Source organism: Grampus griseus (genome assembly GCF_964374135.1).
Source record: "Grampus griseus genome assembly, chromosome: 6".
NCBI classification, from domain to species: Eukaryota; Metazoa; Chordata; class Mammalia; order Artiodactyla; family Delphinidae; genus Grampus; species Grampus griseus.
In genome coordinates this window covers 103,088,218-103,105,297 of record NC_139000.1, presented here as the reverse complement: position 1 = coordinate 103,105,297, position 17,080 = coordinate 103,088,218, and the positions used below count along the sequence as shown (strand labels likewise).

The 17,080-nt window shown below is 45.3% G+C and overlaps 1 protein-coding gene across 3 annotated transcripts in view; it reads right to left on the bottom strand.

Moving 5' to 3' along the window:
* Positions 1-14,297: 14,297 nt before the first annotated feature.
* Positions 14,298-17,080, bottom strand: part of DPYSL2 (dihydropyrimidinase like 2) — a 115,803-nt gene continuing 113,020 nt past the window's right edge. For all 3 annotated transcript variants that reach the window (XM_082656020.1, XM_082656021.1, XM_082656022.1), the window contains exon 14: positions 14,298-16,810. In XM_082656020.1, coding sequence (XP_082512146.1) covers positions 16,719-16,810 — 92 coding nt within the window. In that variant the 3' untranslated portion in view covers positions 14,298-16,718. The remainder of the gene's footprint in view (positions 16,811-17,080) is intronic.

The following is a 17,080-nucleotide window of genomic DNA, read 5'->3' as shown; positions in this document are numbered from 1 at the left end:
ACTAGCCAGTCACTTAAAATGATATTACTAAAAACTATGTCTGTACAGTATACACAGAATGATATCAGTTTGGCAGTGGTGGGGGGAGAATATATGAATATACATACCAAAATGCATTTCCTCCTTTTTGTTTTTTTTTTTTACATTTAACATGTATTACTATATTGTTTTTTAAAAGCTTACTTGTCATGTTCCATTCATTTAGGGTGCTAAGCCTTAATTAGTACAGATAAATGAATTTGCATCAGTGGTATATAAGCAGCTAATATATTACCTATCCGAGTTTTCGTAACACCTTGACTCACTTAAAATACAAACGTAAAGAGAACACCTCTCCAACAAATGACTCTATAATGGAAAGCCCATGTCTCCCAGGATACCCTAAAGGGCAGTGTGTATCCTCATACCCCTGTACATCAAGCAGTAGGACAGCCAAACATGGGCATGGGGAGTGGGAACCGGGATGGGAAGGAACAAGATGAAGTATGGAGGGAGAGAGAGAGAGAGAGAGAGAGAGAGAGAGAGAGAGAGAAACTGACTCTGACTACAGGACATCAACATGAAACACCAAAACAGCCTACAAGAAGAAATGAGGAGCCCAATCCTATTGTATCTGGTTAGTTAGTTGACAACTTGGCTGTAAACTATTAGAAAACAGGCCACCTCTAACAGGAAGGCCATCTTATTAATGAGGGACTTTGAGACTTTGACCCCTAGTAGTCAACTGTTTTAGTGATTCGTAAAATCTACACACCCACTTTGCATTAATACATAAAACTCTCCAAACAAGGAGCCATCCCTCGGTCTCTTCATGGACAGAACGTAGCCCATGCATTAGGGAGCTCGCTGGGTGCTTGTTTAGGAATGGGTCATTCACTGACTTTCTCTGTCCAGGCTCTGTTTCAAGGGTTGGGAACTGGTGTTTGCACAGCTCATGCACTGCTGCCATCTACTGGAAAACCTGTGCAACCTGCCAGAGCTAAGTTTTTTTATTTGTTTTATAAATGTGTTTATTTTTGGCTGCGTTGGGTCTTTGTTGCTGTGCGCGGGCTTTCTCTAGTTGTGGCGAGCAGGGGCTGCTCTTCGTTGTGGTGCGCGGGCTTCTCATTGCAGTGGCTTCTCTTGTTGCGGAGCATGGGCTCTAGGCGAGTGGGCTCGGTAGTTGTGGCGCACAGACTTAGGTGCTCCGGGGCATGTGGGATCTTCCCAGAGCAGGGCTCGAACCCATGTCCACTGCACTGGCAGATGGATTCTTAACCACTGTGCCACCAGAGAAGCCCCAGAACTAAGTTTTTAATAGGCTTTCTTCCAAATTCCTCAACAAACGTTTTGTCAACCGAGCCTATCATCTTGTCATAGCCCTGCCATCCAGGAGGGAAAGGACACAGCAAGAGCAGACAGGACCCTTATTAAAGTGGAATTAAGCATTTAAAGGCCATCAGGTGAAGGACCATTCTAAGTAAGAACCTGAAGAAGAGGATGCCCACTCAAATGGGTAGAAGCTGAAATGTCCAAGTGGGGTGTGGAGGAAAAGCTGGAGAACTGGGAATGAGGAAGAGACAGAGAAATAATAATCCCAATGAAGTAACCCTTTATGAACATTACAGCATTTCAATAAGTGGCCCAATATCAGATGTGCAAATGAGTCACTGAGAACGGATAGAAAATTCTTGAGGAATAAAAAACAGGCCCAGAGAAATAGGACTTCTGTCACATCACTAATCACAATTATTTGCTTATACATTTGCCTTCCCCTCTAGACTGAGACCTAACTAGATTCATTTTCTATTGTATTGGAAGAGCCCACAGACACCTGGGTTTGGTGGAGATTCACCTCTCTACAAGCAGACAGCTATGGTTACCAAAGGGGAAAGGGATGGGGCGGGGAAGGAGGAATTGAGAGTATGGAATTAACAAACTACTATACATAAAATAGATAATCAATGAGGATATACTGTATAGCACAGGGAATTATATTCAATATCTTGTAATAACCTATAATGGAAACTAATCTGAAATACATATATAAATGTATATATATATACACACATATAACTGAATCACTTTGCTGTATACCTGAAACTAACACAATATTGTAAATCAACTACACTTCAATATAAAAAGAAAGACTCAAATAAGCAAAATAAGAAAGAGGAGAAATAATGACAAGTACCACAGAGATACAAAAAAAACGATAAGACAATAGTACAAACAGTTATATTCAAACAAATGGGACAACCTAGAGGAAATGGACAAAAAAACTATTAGAACTAATAAATGAATTCAGTGAAGTTGCAGGATAAAGATTAATACACAGAAATCTGTTGTTTTTGTATACACTAATAAAGAACTATCAGAAAGAGAAAGCAAGAATACAATCCCGGAGGCTTCCGGGAAGATGGCGGAAGAGTAAGACGCGGACATCACCTTCCTCCCCACAGATACACCAGAAATACATGTACACGTGGAACAACTCCTACAGAACACCCACTGAACGCTGGCAGAAGACCTCAGACCTCCCAAAAGGCAAGAAACCCCCCACGTACCTGAGTAGGGCAAAAGAAAAAAGAAAACAGAGACAAAAGAATAGGGACGGTACCTGCACCAGTGGGAGGGAGCCGTGAAGGAGGAAAGCTTTCCACACATTAGAAGCCCCTTCGCGGGCGGAGACTGCGGGTGGCGGAGGGGGAAAGCTTCGGAGCCGCGGAGAGCACAGCAACAGGGGTGCGGGGGGCAAAGCGGGGAGATTCCCACACAGAGGATCAGGGCCGACCGGCACTCACCAGTCCGAGAGGCTTGTCTGCTCACCCGCCGGGGCGGGCGGGGCCTGGAGTTGAGGCTCGGGCTTCGGTCGGAGCTCCGGGAGAGGACTGGGGTTGGCGGCGTGAACACAGCCTGCAAGGGCTAGTGCGCCACGGCTGGCCGGGAGGGAGTCTGGGGAAAAGCCTGGACCTGCCGAAGAGGCAAGAGACTTTTTCTTCCCTCTTTGTTTCCTGGTGCGCGAGGAGAGGGAACTGAGAGCGCTGCTTAAAGGAGCTCCAGAGACGGGCGCGAGCCACGGCTAAAAGCGCGGACCCCAGAGACGGGCATGAGACGCTAAGGCTGCTGCTGCCGCCACCAAGAAGCCTGTGTGCGAGCACAGGTCACTCTCCACACCCCCTTCCGGGGAGCCTGTGCAGCCCGCCACTGCCAGGGTCCCGGGATCCAGGGACAACTTCCCCGGGAGAACGCACGGCGCGCCTCAGGCTGGTGCAACGCCACGCTGGCCTCTGCCACCGCAGGCTCGCCCCGCCCTCCGTGCCCCGCCCCTGCCCCCGGCCAGAGTGAGCCAGAGCCCCCGAATCAGCGGCTCTTTTAACCCCGTGCTGTCTGAGCGAAGAACAGACGCCCTCCGGCGACCTACACGCGGAGGCGGGGCCAAATCCAAAGCTGAGCCCCGGAAGCTGTGAGAACAAAGAAGAGAAAGGGAAATCTCTCCATGCAGCCTCAGGAGCAGTGGATTAAAGCTCCACAATCAACTTGCTGTACCCTGCATCTGTGGAATACAGGAATAGACAACGAATCATCCCAAATTAAGGAGGTGGACTTTGAGAGCAAGATTTATGATTTTTTCCCCTTTTCCTCTCTTTGTGAGTGTGTATGTGTATGCTTCTGTGTGAGAGTTTTGTCTGTATAGCTTTGCTTCCACCATTTGTCCTAGGGTTCTATCCATCCGTTTTGTTTTGTTTTTTTAAAATTTTTTTTCTTAATAATTATTTTTATTTTAATAACTTTATTTTATTTTACTTTATCTTCTTTCTTTCTTTTTTTCCTTCCTTCCCTCCTTCTTTCCTTCCTCCCTCCCACCCTCCCTCCCTCCTTTCTTTCTTTCTTTCTTCTTCTACTAATTCTTTCTTTCTACTTTTTCTCCCTTTTATTCTGAGCCATGTGGATGAAAGGCTCTTGGTGCTGCAGCCAGGAGTCAGTGCTGTGCCTCTGAGGTGGGAGAGCCAACTTCAGGGCACTGGTCCACAAGAGACCTCCCAGCTCCACATAATATCAAATGGCGAAAATCTCCCAGAGATCTCCATCTCAACACCAGCACCCAGCTTCACTCAACGACCAGCAAGCTACAGTGCTGGACATCCTATGCCAAACAACTAGCAAGACAGGAACACAACCCCACCCATTATCAGAGAGGCTGCCTAAAATCATAACAAGTCCACAGACACCCCAAAACAAACCACCAGACGTGGACCTGCCCACCAGAAAGACAAGATCCAGCCTCCTCCACCAGAACACAGGCACTAGTCCCCTCCACCAGGAAGCCTACACAGCCCACTGAACCAACCTTAGCCACTGGGGACAGACACCGAAAACAACGGGAACTACAAACCTGCAGCCTGCAAAAAGGAGACCCCAAACACAGTAAGATAAGCAAAATGAGAAGACAGAAAAACACACAGCAGATGAAGGAGCAAGATAGAAACCCACCAGACCTAACAAATGAAGATGAAATAGGCAGTCTACCTGAAAAAGAATTCAGAATAATGATAGTAAAGATGATCCAAAATCTTGGAAATAGAATAGACAAGATGCAAGAAACATTTAACAAGGACCTAGAAGAACTAAAGATGAAACAAACAGCAATGAACAACACAATAAATGAAATGAAAAATACTCTAGATGGGATCAATAGCAGAATAACTGAGGCAGAAGAACGGATAAGTGACCTGGAAGATAAAATAGTGGAAATAACTACTGCAGAGCAGAATAAAGAAAAAAGAATGAAAAGAACTGAGGACAGTCTCAGAGACCTCTGGGACAACATTAAACGCACCAACATTCGAATTATAGGGGTTCCAGAAGAAGAAGAGAAAAAGAAAGGGACTGAGAAAATATTTGAAGAGATTGTAGTTGAAAACTTCCCTAATATGGGAAAGGAAATAGTTAATCAAGTCCAGGAAGCACAGAGAGTCTCATACAGGATAAATCCAAGGAGAAATACACCAAGACACATATTAATCATACCGTCAAAAATTAAACACCAAGAAAACATATTAAAAGCAGCAAGGGAAAAACAACAAATAACACACAAGGGAATCCCCATAAGGTTAACAACTGATCTTTCAGCAGAAACTCTGCAAGCCAGAAGGGACTGGCAGGACATATTTAAAGTGATGAAGGAGAAAAACCTGCAACCAAGATTACTCTACCCAGCAAGGTTCTCATTCAGATTTGATGGAGAAATTAAAACCTTTACAGACAAGCAAAAGCTGAGAGAATTCAGCACCACCAAACCAGCTTTACAACAACTGCTAAAGGAACTTCTCTAGGCAAGAAACACAAGAGAAGGAAAAGACCTACAATAACGAACCCAAAACAATTAAGAAAATGGGAATAGGAACATACATATCGATAATTACCTTAAATGTAAATGGACTAAATGCTCCCACCAAAAGACACAGATTGGCTGAATGGATACAAAAACAAGACCCATATATTTGCTGTCTACAAGAGACCCACTTCAGACCTAGAGACAAATACAGACAAAGTGAGGGGTTGGAAAAAGATATTTCATGCAAATGGAAACCAAAAGAAAGCTGGAGTAGCAATTCTCATATCAGACAAAATAGACTTTAAAATAAAGACTATTAGAAGAGACAAAGAAGGACACTACATAATGATCAAGGGATTGATCCAAGAAGAAGATATAACAATTGTAAATATTTATGCACCCAACATAGGAGCACCTCAATACATAAGGCAAATACTAACAGCCATAAAAGGGGAAATCGACAGTAACACATTCATAGTAGGGGACTTTAACACCCCACTTTCACCAATGGACAGATCATCCAAAATGAAAATAAATAAGGAAACACAAGCTTTAAATGATACATTAAACAAGATGGACTTAATTGATATTTATAGGACATTCCATCCAAAAACAACAGAATACACATTTTTCTCACGTGCTCATGGAACATTCTCCAGGATAGATCATATCTTGGGTCACAAATCAAGCCTTGGTAAATTTAAGAAAATTGAAATTGTATCAAGTATCTTTTCCGACCACAACACCATGAGACTAGATATCAATTACAGGAAAAGATCTGTAAAAAATACAAACACATGGAGGCTAAACAACACACTACTTAATAACGAAGTGATCACTGAAGAAATCAAAGAGGAAATAAAAAAATACCTAGAAACAAATGACAATGGAGACATGACGACCCAAAATCTATGAGATGCAGCAAAAGCAGTTCTAAGAGGGAAGTTTATAGCAATACAATCCTACCTTAAGAAACAGGAAACATCTTGAATAAACAACCTAACGTTGCACCTAAAGCAATTAGAGAAAGAAGAACAAAAAAACCCCAAAGTTAGCAGAAGGAAAGAAATTTTAAAAATCAAATCAGAAAAAAATGAAAAAGAAATGAAGGAAACGATAGCAAAGATCAATAAAACTAAAAGCTGGTTCTTTGAGAAGATAAACGAAATTGATAAACCATTAGCCAGACTCATCAAGAAAAAAAGGGAGAAGACTCAATAGAATTAGAAATGAAAAAGGAGAAGTAACAACTGACACTGCAGAAACACAAAAGATCATGAGAGATTACTACAAGCAACTCTATGCCAATAAAGTGGACAACCTGGAAGAAATGGACAAATTCTTAGAAATGCACAACCTGCCCAGACTGAATCAGGAAGAAATAGAAAATATGAACAGACCAATCACAAGCACTGAAATTGAAACTGTGATTAAAAATGTTCCAACAAACAAAAGCCCAGGACCAGATGGCTTCACAGGCGAATTCTATCAAACATTTAGAGAAGAGCTAACACCTATGCTTCTCAAACTCTTCCAAAATATAGCAGAAGGAGGAACACTCCCAAACTCCTTCTATGAGGCCACCATCACCCTGATACCAAAACCAGACAAGGATGTCACAAAGAAAGAAAACTACAGGCCAATATCACTGATGAACATAGATGCAAAAATCCTCAACAAAATACTAGCAAACAGAATCCAACAGCACATTAAATGGATCATACACCATGATCAAGTGGGGTTTATTCCAGGAATGCAAGGATTCTTCAATATATGCAAATCAATCAATGTGATAAACCATATTAACAAATTGAAGGAGAAAAACCATATGATCATCTCAATAGATGCAGAGAAAGCTTTCGACAAAATTCAACACACATTTATGATAAAATCCCTGCAGAACGTAGGCATAGAGGGAACTTTCCTCAACATAATAAAGGCCATATATGACAAACCCACAGCCAACATCATCCTCAATGGTGAAAAACTGAAAGCATTTCCACTAACATCTGGAACAAGACAAGGTTGCCCACTCTCACCACTCTTATTCAACATAGTTTTGGAAGTTTTAGCCCCAGCAATCAGAGAAGAAAAGGAAATAAAAGGAATCCAAATCGGAAAAGAAGAAGTAAAGCTGTCACTGTTTGCAGATGACATGACACTCTACATAGAGAATCCTAAAGATGCTACCAGAAAACTACTAGAGCTAATCAATGAATTTGGTAAAGTGGCAGGATACAAAATTAAAGCACAGAAATCTCTGGCATTCCTATACACTAATGATGAAAAATCTGAAAGTGAAATTAAGGAAACACTCCCATTTACCACTGCAACAAAAAGAATAAAATATCTAGGAATAAACCTACCTAAGGAGACAAAAGACCTATATGCAGAAAACTATAAGACACTGAAGAAAGAAATTAAAGATGATACAAACAGATGGAGAGATATCCCATGTTCTTGGATCGGAAGAATCAACACTGTGAAAATGATTCTACTACCCAAAGCAATCTACAGATTCAATGCAATCCCTATCAACCTCCCAGAGTGCTTCTCGCTGCAATCCATCTTGGCTGAGAGATGTGAGCGCCACCAGGAAGGACCCTAAGTCAGACCAAATATGGACCAAGCAAGATGATTGGCCAGAGACAACCCGAAAACTAACCCCATTACCGTAAAACCTGAGACTGAGCCATGTGACAGAGCAGTTCTCCTGGGTTTCCTTACCCTGCTGCTCTCTGCCCGGGAAACCCTTTCCCAATAAAATCTTTTGCTTTGTCAATTTGTCAGCACGTGTGTCTCCTTGGACAATTCATTTCCAAATACTAGACAAGAGCCCACTCTCAGGCCCTGGAAAGGATCCCCATTCCTGCAACAAATCTATATACCTCATCCAAGAAAATTGGCTCTGAAGAGGGGATAAAATCGAATGGTATCTGAATGGAAATATAGAGTTAGGGGAGTGATTTTTTTAAAAAGATATTTGAACGTGTTTCGATGTTGACAATATTAGCCAGTAGAGAGAGAGAGAGTTGAAGGTACAGGTGAGAGAGTTTTCTGAGATGGTGGGAGCATCTGGCAAAGGTAGAGGGACTGACTTGGATAAGCTGTGGGATTAGGGAGCAGGATAGGGTGGGTGGGTATAGCTGCAGATAGCTTTATTCATCTGGAAGAGAGAGTTGAAGAAGTTTCTGCTTGCTCGTTTACACCTTCCTTGTGAAGTGAGAGGCAAGAACACCTCCTGGGGCGGACATGGGGACAAGAGGGACAGAGATTTGAGGTACAGAAGGTAGGGCAGCAGGATGGTAGGATTCCTGGGAAGTAGTCAGTGCTCAGTGTACAGCTGGGGTTAGTGCCACGATATTCTCAGGATAGCAACCTGCCTAGTTGTGCGATTTCCTCTAATGTAACTCTGGGGTTCGTGCCCAAGCTAGAGAGGAGAATGGTTGGGTTCATTTAGGTTTGAATTTTGACAAAGAAGAAGCAATGAGAGGACAAAGGTCAAGGGATTTGGTTGTTGGCCAGAGAATGAATGGAACGATGTATCTAAGTAGGATAGGGAGGGAAGGCAGGAGGAAACCGGTGGAGGGAGAAGACAGGTGGAATGATGGACAGGAGGGCCTGGTGCCGCCAAAAAACGGGAGCAGTGGTGGTATTTGAACAAGTCAACCAAAAGGACCAGAGGATTGGTCAGAGAAGGGATGCGATTGCAGCAAGTACAGCAATTCGGGGAAATGCAACGGCCTGGGGAGTAGATAGTAGCTACGGCAGAGCAGGGATTGGATCATAAAATTGAAAGTCTAGGACACTAGATGGGTCATCTACACGGACGTTGAAGTAACTCCTCCTGTTTGGTGGGAGCGAAACTGTGCCATGGTTTGACACCAAATGTCTCCAAATCGGGAGACAACAGCAGGAAGCACGGGAGGGGGCAGTGCAGCCAGATGGCCGAGCGTGGAAGAAGTATTGAGGCTTGAGCAGCAAGGTCATCAACCCCCCACCACCTGAAGAATATGGCAAGTTAGACGCAGAGGAAGCTCCACCTAAAAAGACTAAGGACAAAACTTTGTCCTCAGAAAGGGGGACCAGGTTTTCTTTGAAGACAAAGATATAGGGATGAATGTTCCGTGAAGATGGGTGTTTATGGAATCATGTCAGTAAGTTTGTTGACCATAAAGCATATATAGAGAGAGAGCTTGGCAGTGGTCAAGGGGAAGACGCACAGAAGAGAACAGATGCCCAGAAGGACAACATGTGGGTGAAAACGGAGAAAAGAAAGGAAGATGAGGTACGAGGAACTGGCTCTCCCTAGTCCTGTAAAAAATTAACAGATGGACATCTCAATTAAATAGAGCTGGGCCACCAGAAGGGGGAGCTCTCACGTCCTGAGATGATCACAGGGCCCAACAGGAAGAAGAAAGACTCTTCTTCCCTGGCAAGAGTTAGCCAATGAAAGCCACCGACTCTGTTTACTAGAGCCTCCCAACTTCATTTTCCTCTATTTAAATTTGTTTTTAAAGTGTTCTCCTTCCCTTGCCCCACGGGAACTTGCACATGGCTCACCGTGGTCACAGACGGTTAAGGGCAATTCTCTGCAGATCCCAAATAAACCCATCTTTGCTGGAGAAATATCTGGCAGTGTGTTTCAGGTCAACAGTCCCATGTTGCACAGTAGCCCTTGGGCCTCCCAGAACTCAGCCGTGGCCTGGAAGGAGGCCAGGCAGTTGGGGGTTGGTCACGAATTCACATTCCTCACGACCTGGCACATGGTGTGGATTGCCAGGGAGGAATTAAGCAATAGGCAGGGAGTCCTTCACCTTGGTGGGGCTGTGTCTGCCCTTTGCAGTTGGTGCTCTACATCAACACAGCAGTGCAGGGGCTGCTGGCTGGCAGGGCTGCCGTGCTTGGGGATCCAGAGCCAGAGTTTGTTCAACGGGAACAGTGGGAGGACATTAAGGGAACTAGTAGGAGAGTGAAAACACCCACCACGGGGCACTGGTGGGATGCTAGGGGTAGGCTAAAAGCTGGAGGACAACCAAGTCACAAGACTGAAGGTGTATGACATCAAAAAGTGGGTGGTCAGGGCTTCCCTGGTGGCGCAGTGGTTGAGAGTCTGCCTGCCAATGCAGGGGACACGGGTTCGTGCCCTGGTCCGGGAAGATCCCACATGCCGCGGAGCGGCTGGGCCCGTGGGCCATGGCCGCTGAGCCTGCGCGCCCGGAGCCTGTGCTCCGCAAAGGGAGAGGCCACAACAGTGAGAGTCCCAGGTACCGCAAAAAAAAAAAAAGTGGGTGGTCAAAAAGAGAGTGGAAGTTAAAGCTGGGAGCCCACTTCCCTGCTGGCCCCCCAGAGTATCCCAGCAGGTGGCCGGCCCGTCTCCTCCTTGCTCCCTTGCAAGACAAAGTGGTCCCTGACTACATTCTGTGCTTTCTCACCTAACACTTAAACATGTAGGAAAAGATAAAAGATGTGTGTCTCCAGCTGGGGGAGAGCAACACCACAGTAAGCTGACCCCTTTTACTAGGCTTATTCAGGAGGTCCCCAGAGGCCCCCTGAATTGCTGAGGGATGGAAACAGCAAACCTTTGGAATGACAGGAACACTCAAGGGGAATAACCATCAGACATGTAAGCTCAGTGTGAAGTCCACTGCACATCTGGTCTTTCCTGAGGAGGGATGGACCCTAAAGACCTGTGAACAGCCAGACAGGAAGTTCTCCCCTCCTGCCCCCTTCTGCCCTGAGGGGTCCACCCTCGGGTGCTATCCAGGGTTCCTGGTGTCCCCAGATCCCAAGATGAAGCTGAAGGTCATCACTGGAGGAGGTCAGAACACTTCTCTCTGACACCCCCCCTCCCCCCAGCCCCATTTCCATCACACACACCAGGTTCTGGGCAGCGGGATGAAGTCTATTAGGATGTGGACTGTTTGTGTAACTACAGCACGGACAAGGCTTAGCTGCCAAAACTAATCACATAAATAATCTCAATGTAATAAATTATTTGAACATACAACTTTATCTGACATACTGTTTGACCTTCGACCCTCCCAGTGTTCCTTCCAAGGGCCCCTCATGTCATGTCCAGCCCCGCAAAGCCCAAAGCCCTGATCAGAGGTTACGCTCCTTGCTGCTAAGGGCAGGGGTGTTACCTGCCTGCCCCATCCGACTGCAACATCCCTCTCCTGACATCCATCTTCAGAAAACGACAACGCGCTCCCACGTCTAGGTCCCTTTGCTCCTCTTCAAGTATTTTCTTTTCCTTTTTTTTTTTTTAAGATTTATTTTTATTTATTTATTTATTTTGGCTACGTCAGGTCTTAGTTGAGACACATGGGATCTTTAGTTGCGGCATGCAGGTGGGATCTAGTTCCCCAACCAGGGATCGAACCCAGGCCCCCTGCGCTGGGAGCACAAGTCTCACCCACTGGACCACCCTGGAAGTCCCCAAAGTATTTTCAATAGACACTATTTTATTCATTCTTTTGAGATCCTTATAAAAATTATACACATATGTTCATCTCTGCATATACACACATTTGTAATTTTTCACCAAATCAACACAATTTCCCCACATCTGGTATATAAAACATAATGGCCTCAAATTATTGTTTTCCCTTACCCTTTTTGCCCTTCTCTAAACTCTTTTTCCCCTGGCTTTCTGTGTATTTTCTAGGCCTCTCATTTCTTCTTACCTAAAGGCCACATAGCTCCAAATCTGTGTTGGGCTTCGTGAGATCGTTCTTTTCTGCAAGTCTCTCGTTTGTCCACAATCCTGCTCCATGAGTCTCCCTCACTACCTGCACAGTCATATTCTCTGGCACTTCCCATCTCTCTTTTCCCACCCCCTTCTAAGCAGGAGATTTCTCATAAGAGAGAGTGGAATCACCATGAGTATAAATCTGGCCACTGGCCCCAGACTGAATGGCCAAAGCCTGGTTCTGGGCAAGTCACTGACGCTCTGTGCTTCTGTACCCTCATCTGTGTGATGGCATAAGTCATAGTACTTCTTCTGGGTTGCTGCAAAGACTGAGTTAATGTGTGAAACGCCCTTTGGAGCAGGGCCTGGCACATAATAACCTCTGCTATTATCAGCGTGACTTCAACAGATGTTTTTATTTAACGACTGACACCAGCTCTGATGTCTCATCATTCTGAGGTCTCTGCAATCATCAGTCTTCATCAGCTAATCTTTCTCTTTCAGGAGAGACACTTAGGACACCGTTCCCGACAGCTTCCTGTTCCTCTACTCTGCACCGTATCTGATTTATGGCTTGTCCATTATGGGAGTTAGGTTGGGTAGATAACATCACCTCTCTCACAGAGAGGGGAAATAAGGCCCAGAGATGTGAACCAGCTTTCCCAAACATACATACCTAATCAGTAGCACCGCTAAAACAACCCCATCTCAGTTCATAGGAAAGGAGATCTGCCTTTTCTTTCCTTTTCTTTCTTTTTTTTTTCTTTTTGTTTGTTCAATACTGAATTTGATCATTTTCATTTTAGATCTGCCTTTTCTTACAGGACGTGCACTGCAGAAACTTGCCAGACAGTATAACCTTCAACTCCCATCAATTCAGCACAAAAACACTTCCGGAAGGATATGCGCTCCACTTACTTATTCTAGATGCTCTAACATCTGTCTTTGGATTAAATTATACCACCAGAGTTATATACCTGGCCCCGTTGTTCAGCCACCTGGCACCCATGGGACTCCCCTCTTTAGAGTACCTGCTCTCTGGCCACCTGCCTTCAATTCCCTCCTCAGATGGACACAAGCCTCTTCCCAGCATCTTCACGGGCCTCTCCGTCAGAGGGCGAGCCTCACAGCAGGTGTGGACGGCCCTTGGACTCTTGCGGGGAACCAGGACCTGCCCTCAGGGCTGCGGACCAGGAATCTCTGTATTCTTTTGGAAGGACTAATTCCTCTTCGGGTCACTATAGATGTTATACAGTCTTCTGGCTATGTTTTTCTTTTTTTTCTATTTGTTGCTAGAACACTCAGCGTTCCCTCACAAATTTACCACCTCATGGCAGTGTGTTGTACCAACCAAACGCCAACCTTCTCTTACTTTTCCTGCTCTTATTTTCCCTTAACTCAAACACCCTGTTCATCAAAGCTTGGTAGAGTGTGCATATTTTTGTTATCTGTGTGCATATATTTGTACCTTCTATCCTGTTTGCATAGGGCTACATAGAAAACGAGTAAAAGACTTCATCAACCACATGATGGGCCAGGGGAGCCCCCAAGCACACACCCTCTTCGTGCAGTTTTGTGAACCAATGATACCAATGCCAGTTAACAAGGTAACTATGGGAACCAAGCACCCAGTAGGCAGGGGTGGGCATGGCTCACCCTCCCCCCACGATGTGCATTCTTGGCACTTGCCTGGAGGGTAGAGGAACGTGTGCTTTGCGTCCTGGTTTCCCGCAAGCTCCTTTATTTTTGGCCCGCGACAGGGATTGAACCAGGCCCCCAGCAGTGAGAGCACGGAGTCTTAACCACTGGACCACCAGGGAATTCCCTCCTGCAAGCTCCTTAAGTGGACTCTGGATGCAGGCCCATATAGCTCAGTCTCTTATCTCCCATGCCCCCCCTGTGGCTTGAGGATTTCCCAGAGTGCACAAGCTCTAAGGACGCACAGATCCCGGGGGTCACTACACTAACCCACATGGTCCCACCGGATTTCTGAATCAGCTTGAAGGTGACACAATGCCCGACTTAACGTGTGCAGCTCGATTCGAGAGGCTCCCTTGGCCTGTCTTGGGGTAGAGTCTATGAATTTCTGAGACTCAGGGCTCCGCCCAGAATTAGACCTCAGTGGCCTGGACAGAACCACCCGCAACACTCAGTGAAAACACTTGAATTGACACAGGCATCAAAACGAGGCCAAAGGCATCCAGAATCTTCCAGAAAGGGAAGTTCTGATGGAGGCCCGGGCCGAGCAGCCACCTCCTTGAACATCTCAACACAGACACACCCGGAAACAACCACATTTTGCTTTATTAGGCGTTCCATGGTAATATAACACAGAGTTCTTAAGGAATAATAAACACGAGACTTGTTTTTTTTACCATAATTATTTTGCCATTAAGACAGTGGTAACAAAAAAAAAAAAAAAAGGTACTCTTCTGGCTACACACATAATCAGCTTTAGCACTGAAAGTTCCTCCACTCGTGGGTCACAATCACAATTCCAAGGATTAAAAACCATCTATGATTAAATCCTACACTGGTTTAGAGCATCAGGTCACTGCAGTTATTCAGTTCTGAGACACGGTCAATTTATTTTAGCATTTACACATGACATTCATTTAACAGACACACAAAGCAAGCCAACAGGTAAACATGCTTACACAGCCTGCGGAAATCTTCAGGTTTTAAGTTGTTTGAAGGAAACAATCGAAACAACCGAAATGACCATCATGGAAAAACAGGAAGACTCAAGTGAAGAGAAGAGAGCTGCAAGCGTTTCTCAGAATTGAAACAAAATTTTTTTTCCGACTGGTTCAAATTCCCTCGAAGGGCAGATGAGAAGAAAAAAAGCAAATATATTAAGTTAACCAATTATTCTTTAAAAGTGCAATTTACTTTTAAAATAACAAACAACAACAACAACAACAAAAGAAACCCCAGCCATAACCCCAAAGGCAGAACATGTGGAGAGACGAGTGTCATGATGGGATGAGCTACTTCTTGATGTTACGCTTTACAAAAGCAGATTTGGTTTTATAAAAGCCTGCAAACATAACGTGGCTTGGGAGGACCTGTAAACACGCTTGGAAGGAGATGCAGCAAAGCTCAGCTAAGACAGGGACAAGCACGAGGCAGCGAGTGGAAAGGGTCTCCGAGACCAGGAGAGGGCGGGGTGTGGACACAAGGTCGCCTGCGGTCTCTAAGGGGCCACTCGTCAAATTTACAAGGTTTTCTCCCCACAAGAGCTCTGACTCACAAAACAGATTTTTCCTCTTGCCAACTGAAATGGTCTTTAAGTCAAATTTCCCATGGGTTTCCCGAGGTTAGCAGGCTTCCCTATGTTGCGTGATGTCTTTCTAAATAATTGGACAAGAAAACAAATTTCTTTTCCTCCAAAGTGAGAAGCCCAGTGTGCTCTGGCATCCCCAAAACTACCTAGTTGGTAAGCATCAGCTCAGCACCTCTGAGCTGGTGGTTCGCTTGAGGCTGACTGGCTCCCTTGGGTGTTGGGCTTGATTTACAGATTTGTTTGTCTTTAGCCACTCGGCATTGCACAGAGGAAAAACTCTCAGGTCCTAGAGCCTCAGACTTCTTCAACAGCTCGGCACTGTCAGGTCTATCCTGGGCCCGCGTGTGACAGTGTGGATAACCTGGCCCTTTTCTGCACCTGGGAAGCATCTCAAACTCAATCGCACATCCTGGAGACGTGGGTGGGTAGCGCTGGTCTTATATGGACTAGGATAGCACATTACGATGGTTGCGATGACAAAGCTCATATCTTTCCAGGCAGGTTCGTGGGGCCACAGTAAAATGGCGGACCTGGTCACTGGAAAAGACCACGGGGGATAGAAGGCAAAAACAGCATGTCAGAGACGAAGGCTGGAAGAAACACAAAGAAAAGCCAGACACGTGAAAATATCCATGAATGAAGAAGCAAGAGAGAGTGCAAGCAGAAGAGAGGTGAAGAGAGGAGAAGAGAATCCTCCAAAGATTTCATCTGCAGCAAAATCTAGGCCAGAAAGAAAACCTGCCCTTTATTAACAGCTGACCCAGAAGATGATGGAATGGCGGTGTGGACGCTGTACAGCCTCTCAGGAGGGACATGACGAGTCTGCCCACCACCCTGAATCAGCTTGAAGGTGACACGATTGCATCATTAGGATGTCCAGTTCAAACCCCTTGTATTAATATTGCATTAGACTTTCCAATTTAGTATTTAAAGAAAAACAAACCTCTCCCCCCCCTCCCCTGCCCACCCCACCTGCAGCCCCACAAAGAAAAATTTTCTAAATATTTAAAAAGAAAAAGGCAGCTCTGGGCAATTCACTTTATCTTCCCCTCCCCGCGATGAAAAGGAAGATGATGCAAGCACAACAGAGGCTGGAGATGAGCAACACCCTCACTGTGATTTGCTTTGTTTCGCATGTCTGAGTGTTGGACGCAGTTCTGTGTACGGGCCTGGTGGAGAGACGCAGGTGTGATATTCGTAGATGTGTAGGGAGGTGGGTGACCAAAACTGGTGACTCCGGGTGAGGGACGGAGTGCGGGGGGCCCGAGAGAGGGAGCCCCAGGAACTGGCTGCCCCACAGTAACTATCACAGGCTCTTTAAAAAAAAAAAAAAGAAGGAAGGAAGGAAGGAAGGAAGTCTCCGAATGTCCTCAGGTGTCCCATCCCCCATCCCTAAGCCGACGGCACGGCGGCCCTGAACTCTAGCCCAGGCTGGTGATGTTAGCACGGCCACCAGGGGGCGCCACGATGCGCTGGGTGGTGCGGCGGGGAATGTTGTCATCAATCTGGGCACCTGGAGACGAGAGAAGATGAGGGTCAGAGAAAGCTATACGGATCCCTGCTCTAAACCGAAATAACATAGCTTGGGTTTTTTAAATTAATTGTTATTGGAGTCTAGTTGATTTACACTGGTGTGTTAGTGTCTGTTGTACAGCACAGTGAGTCAGTTATCCATATACATACCTCACTCTGTTAGATTCTATTTGCATCTAGGTCATTACAGAGTATTGACCTATAGGGAAGGTCCTCGTTGATTATCTATTTTACATATAGTCGTGTGTAT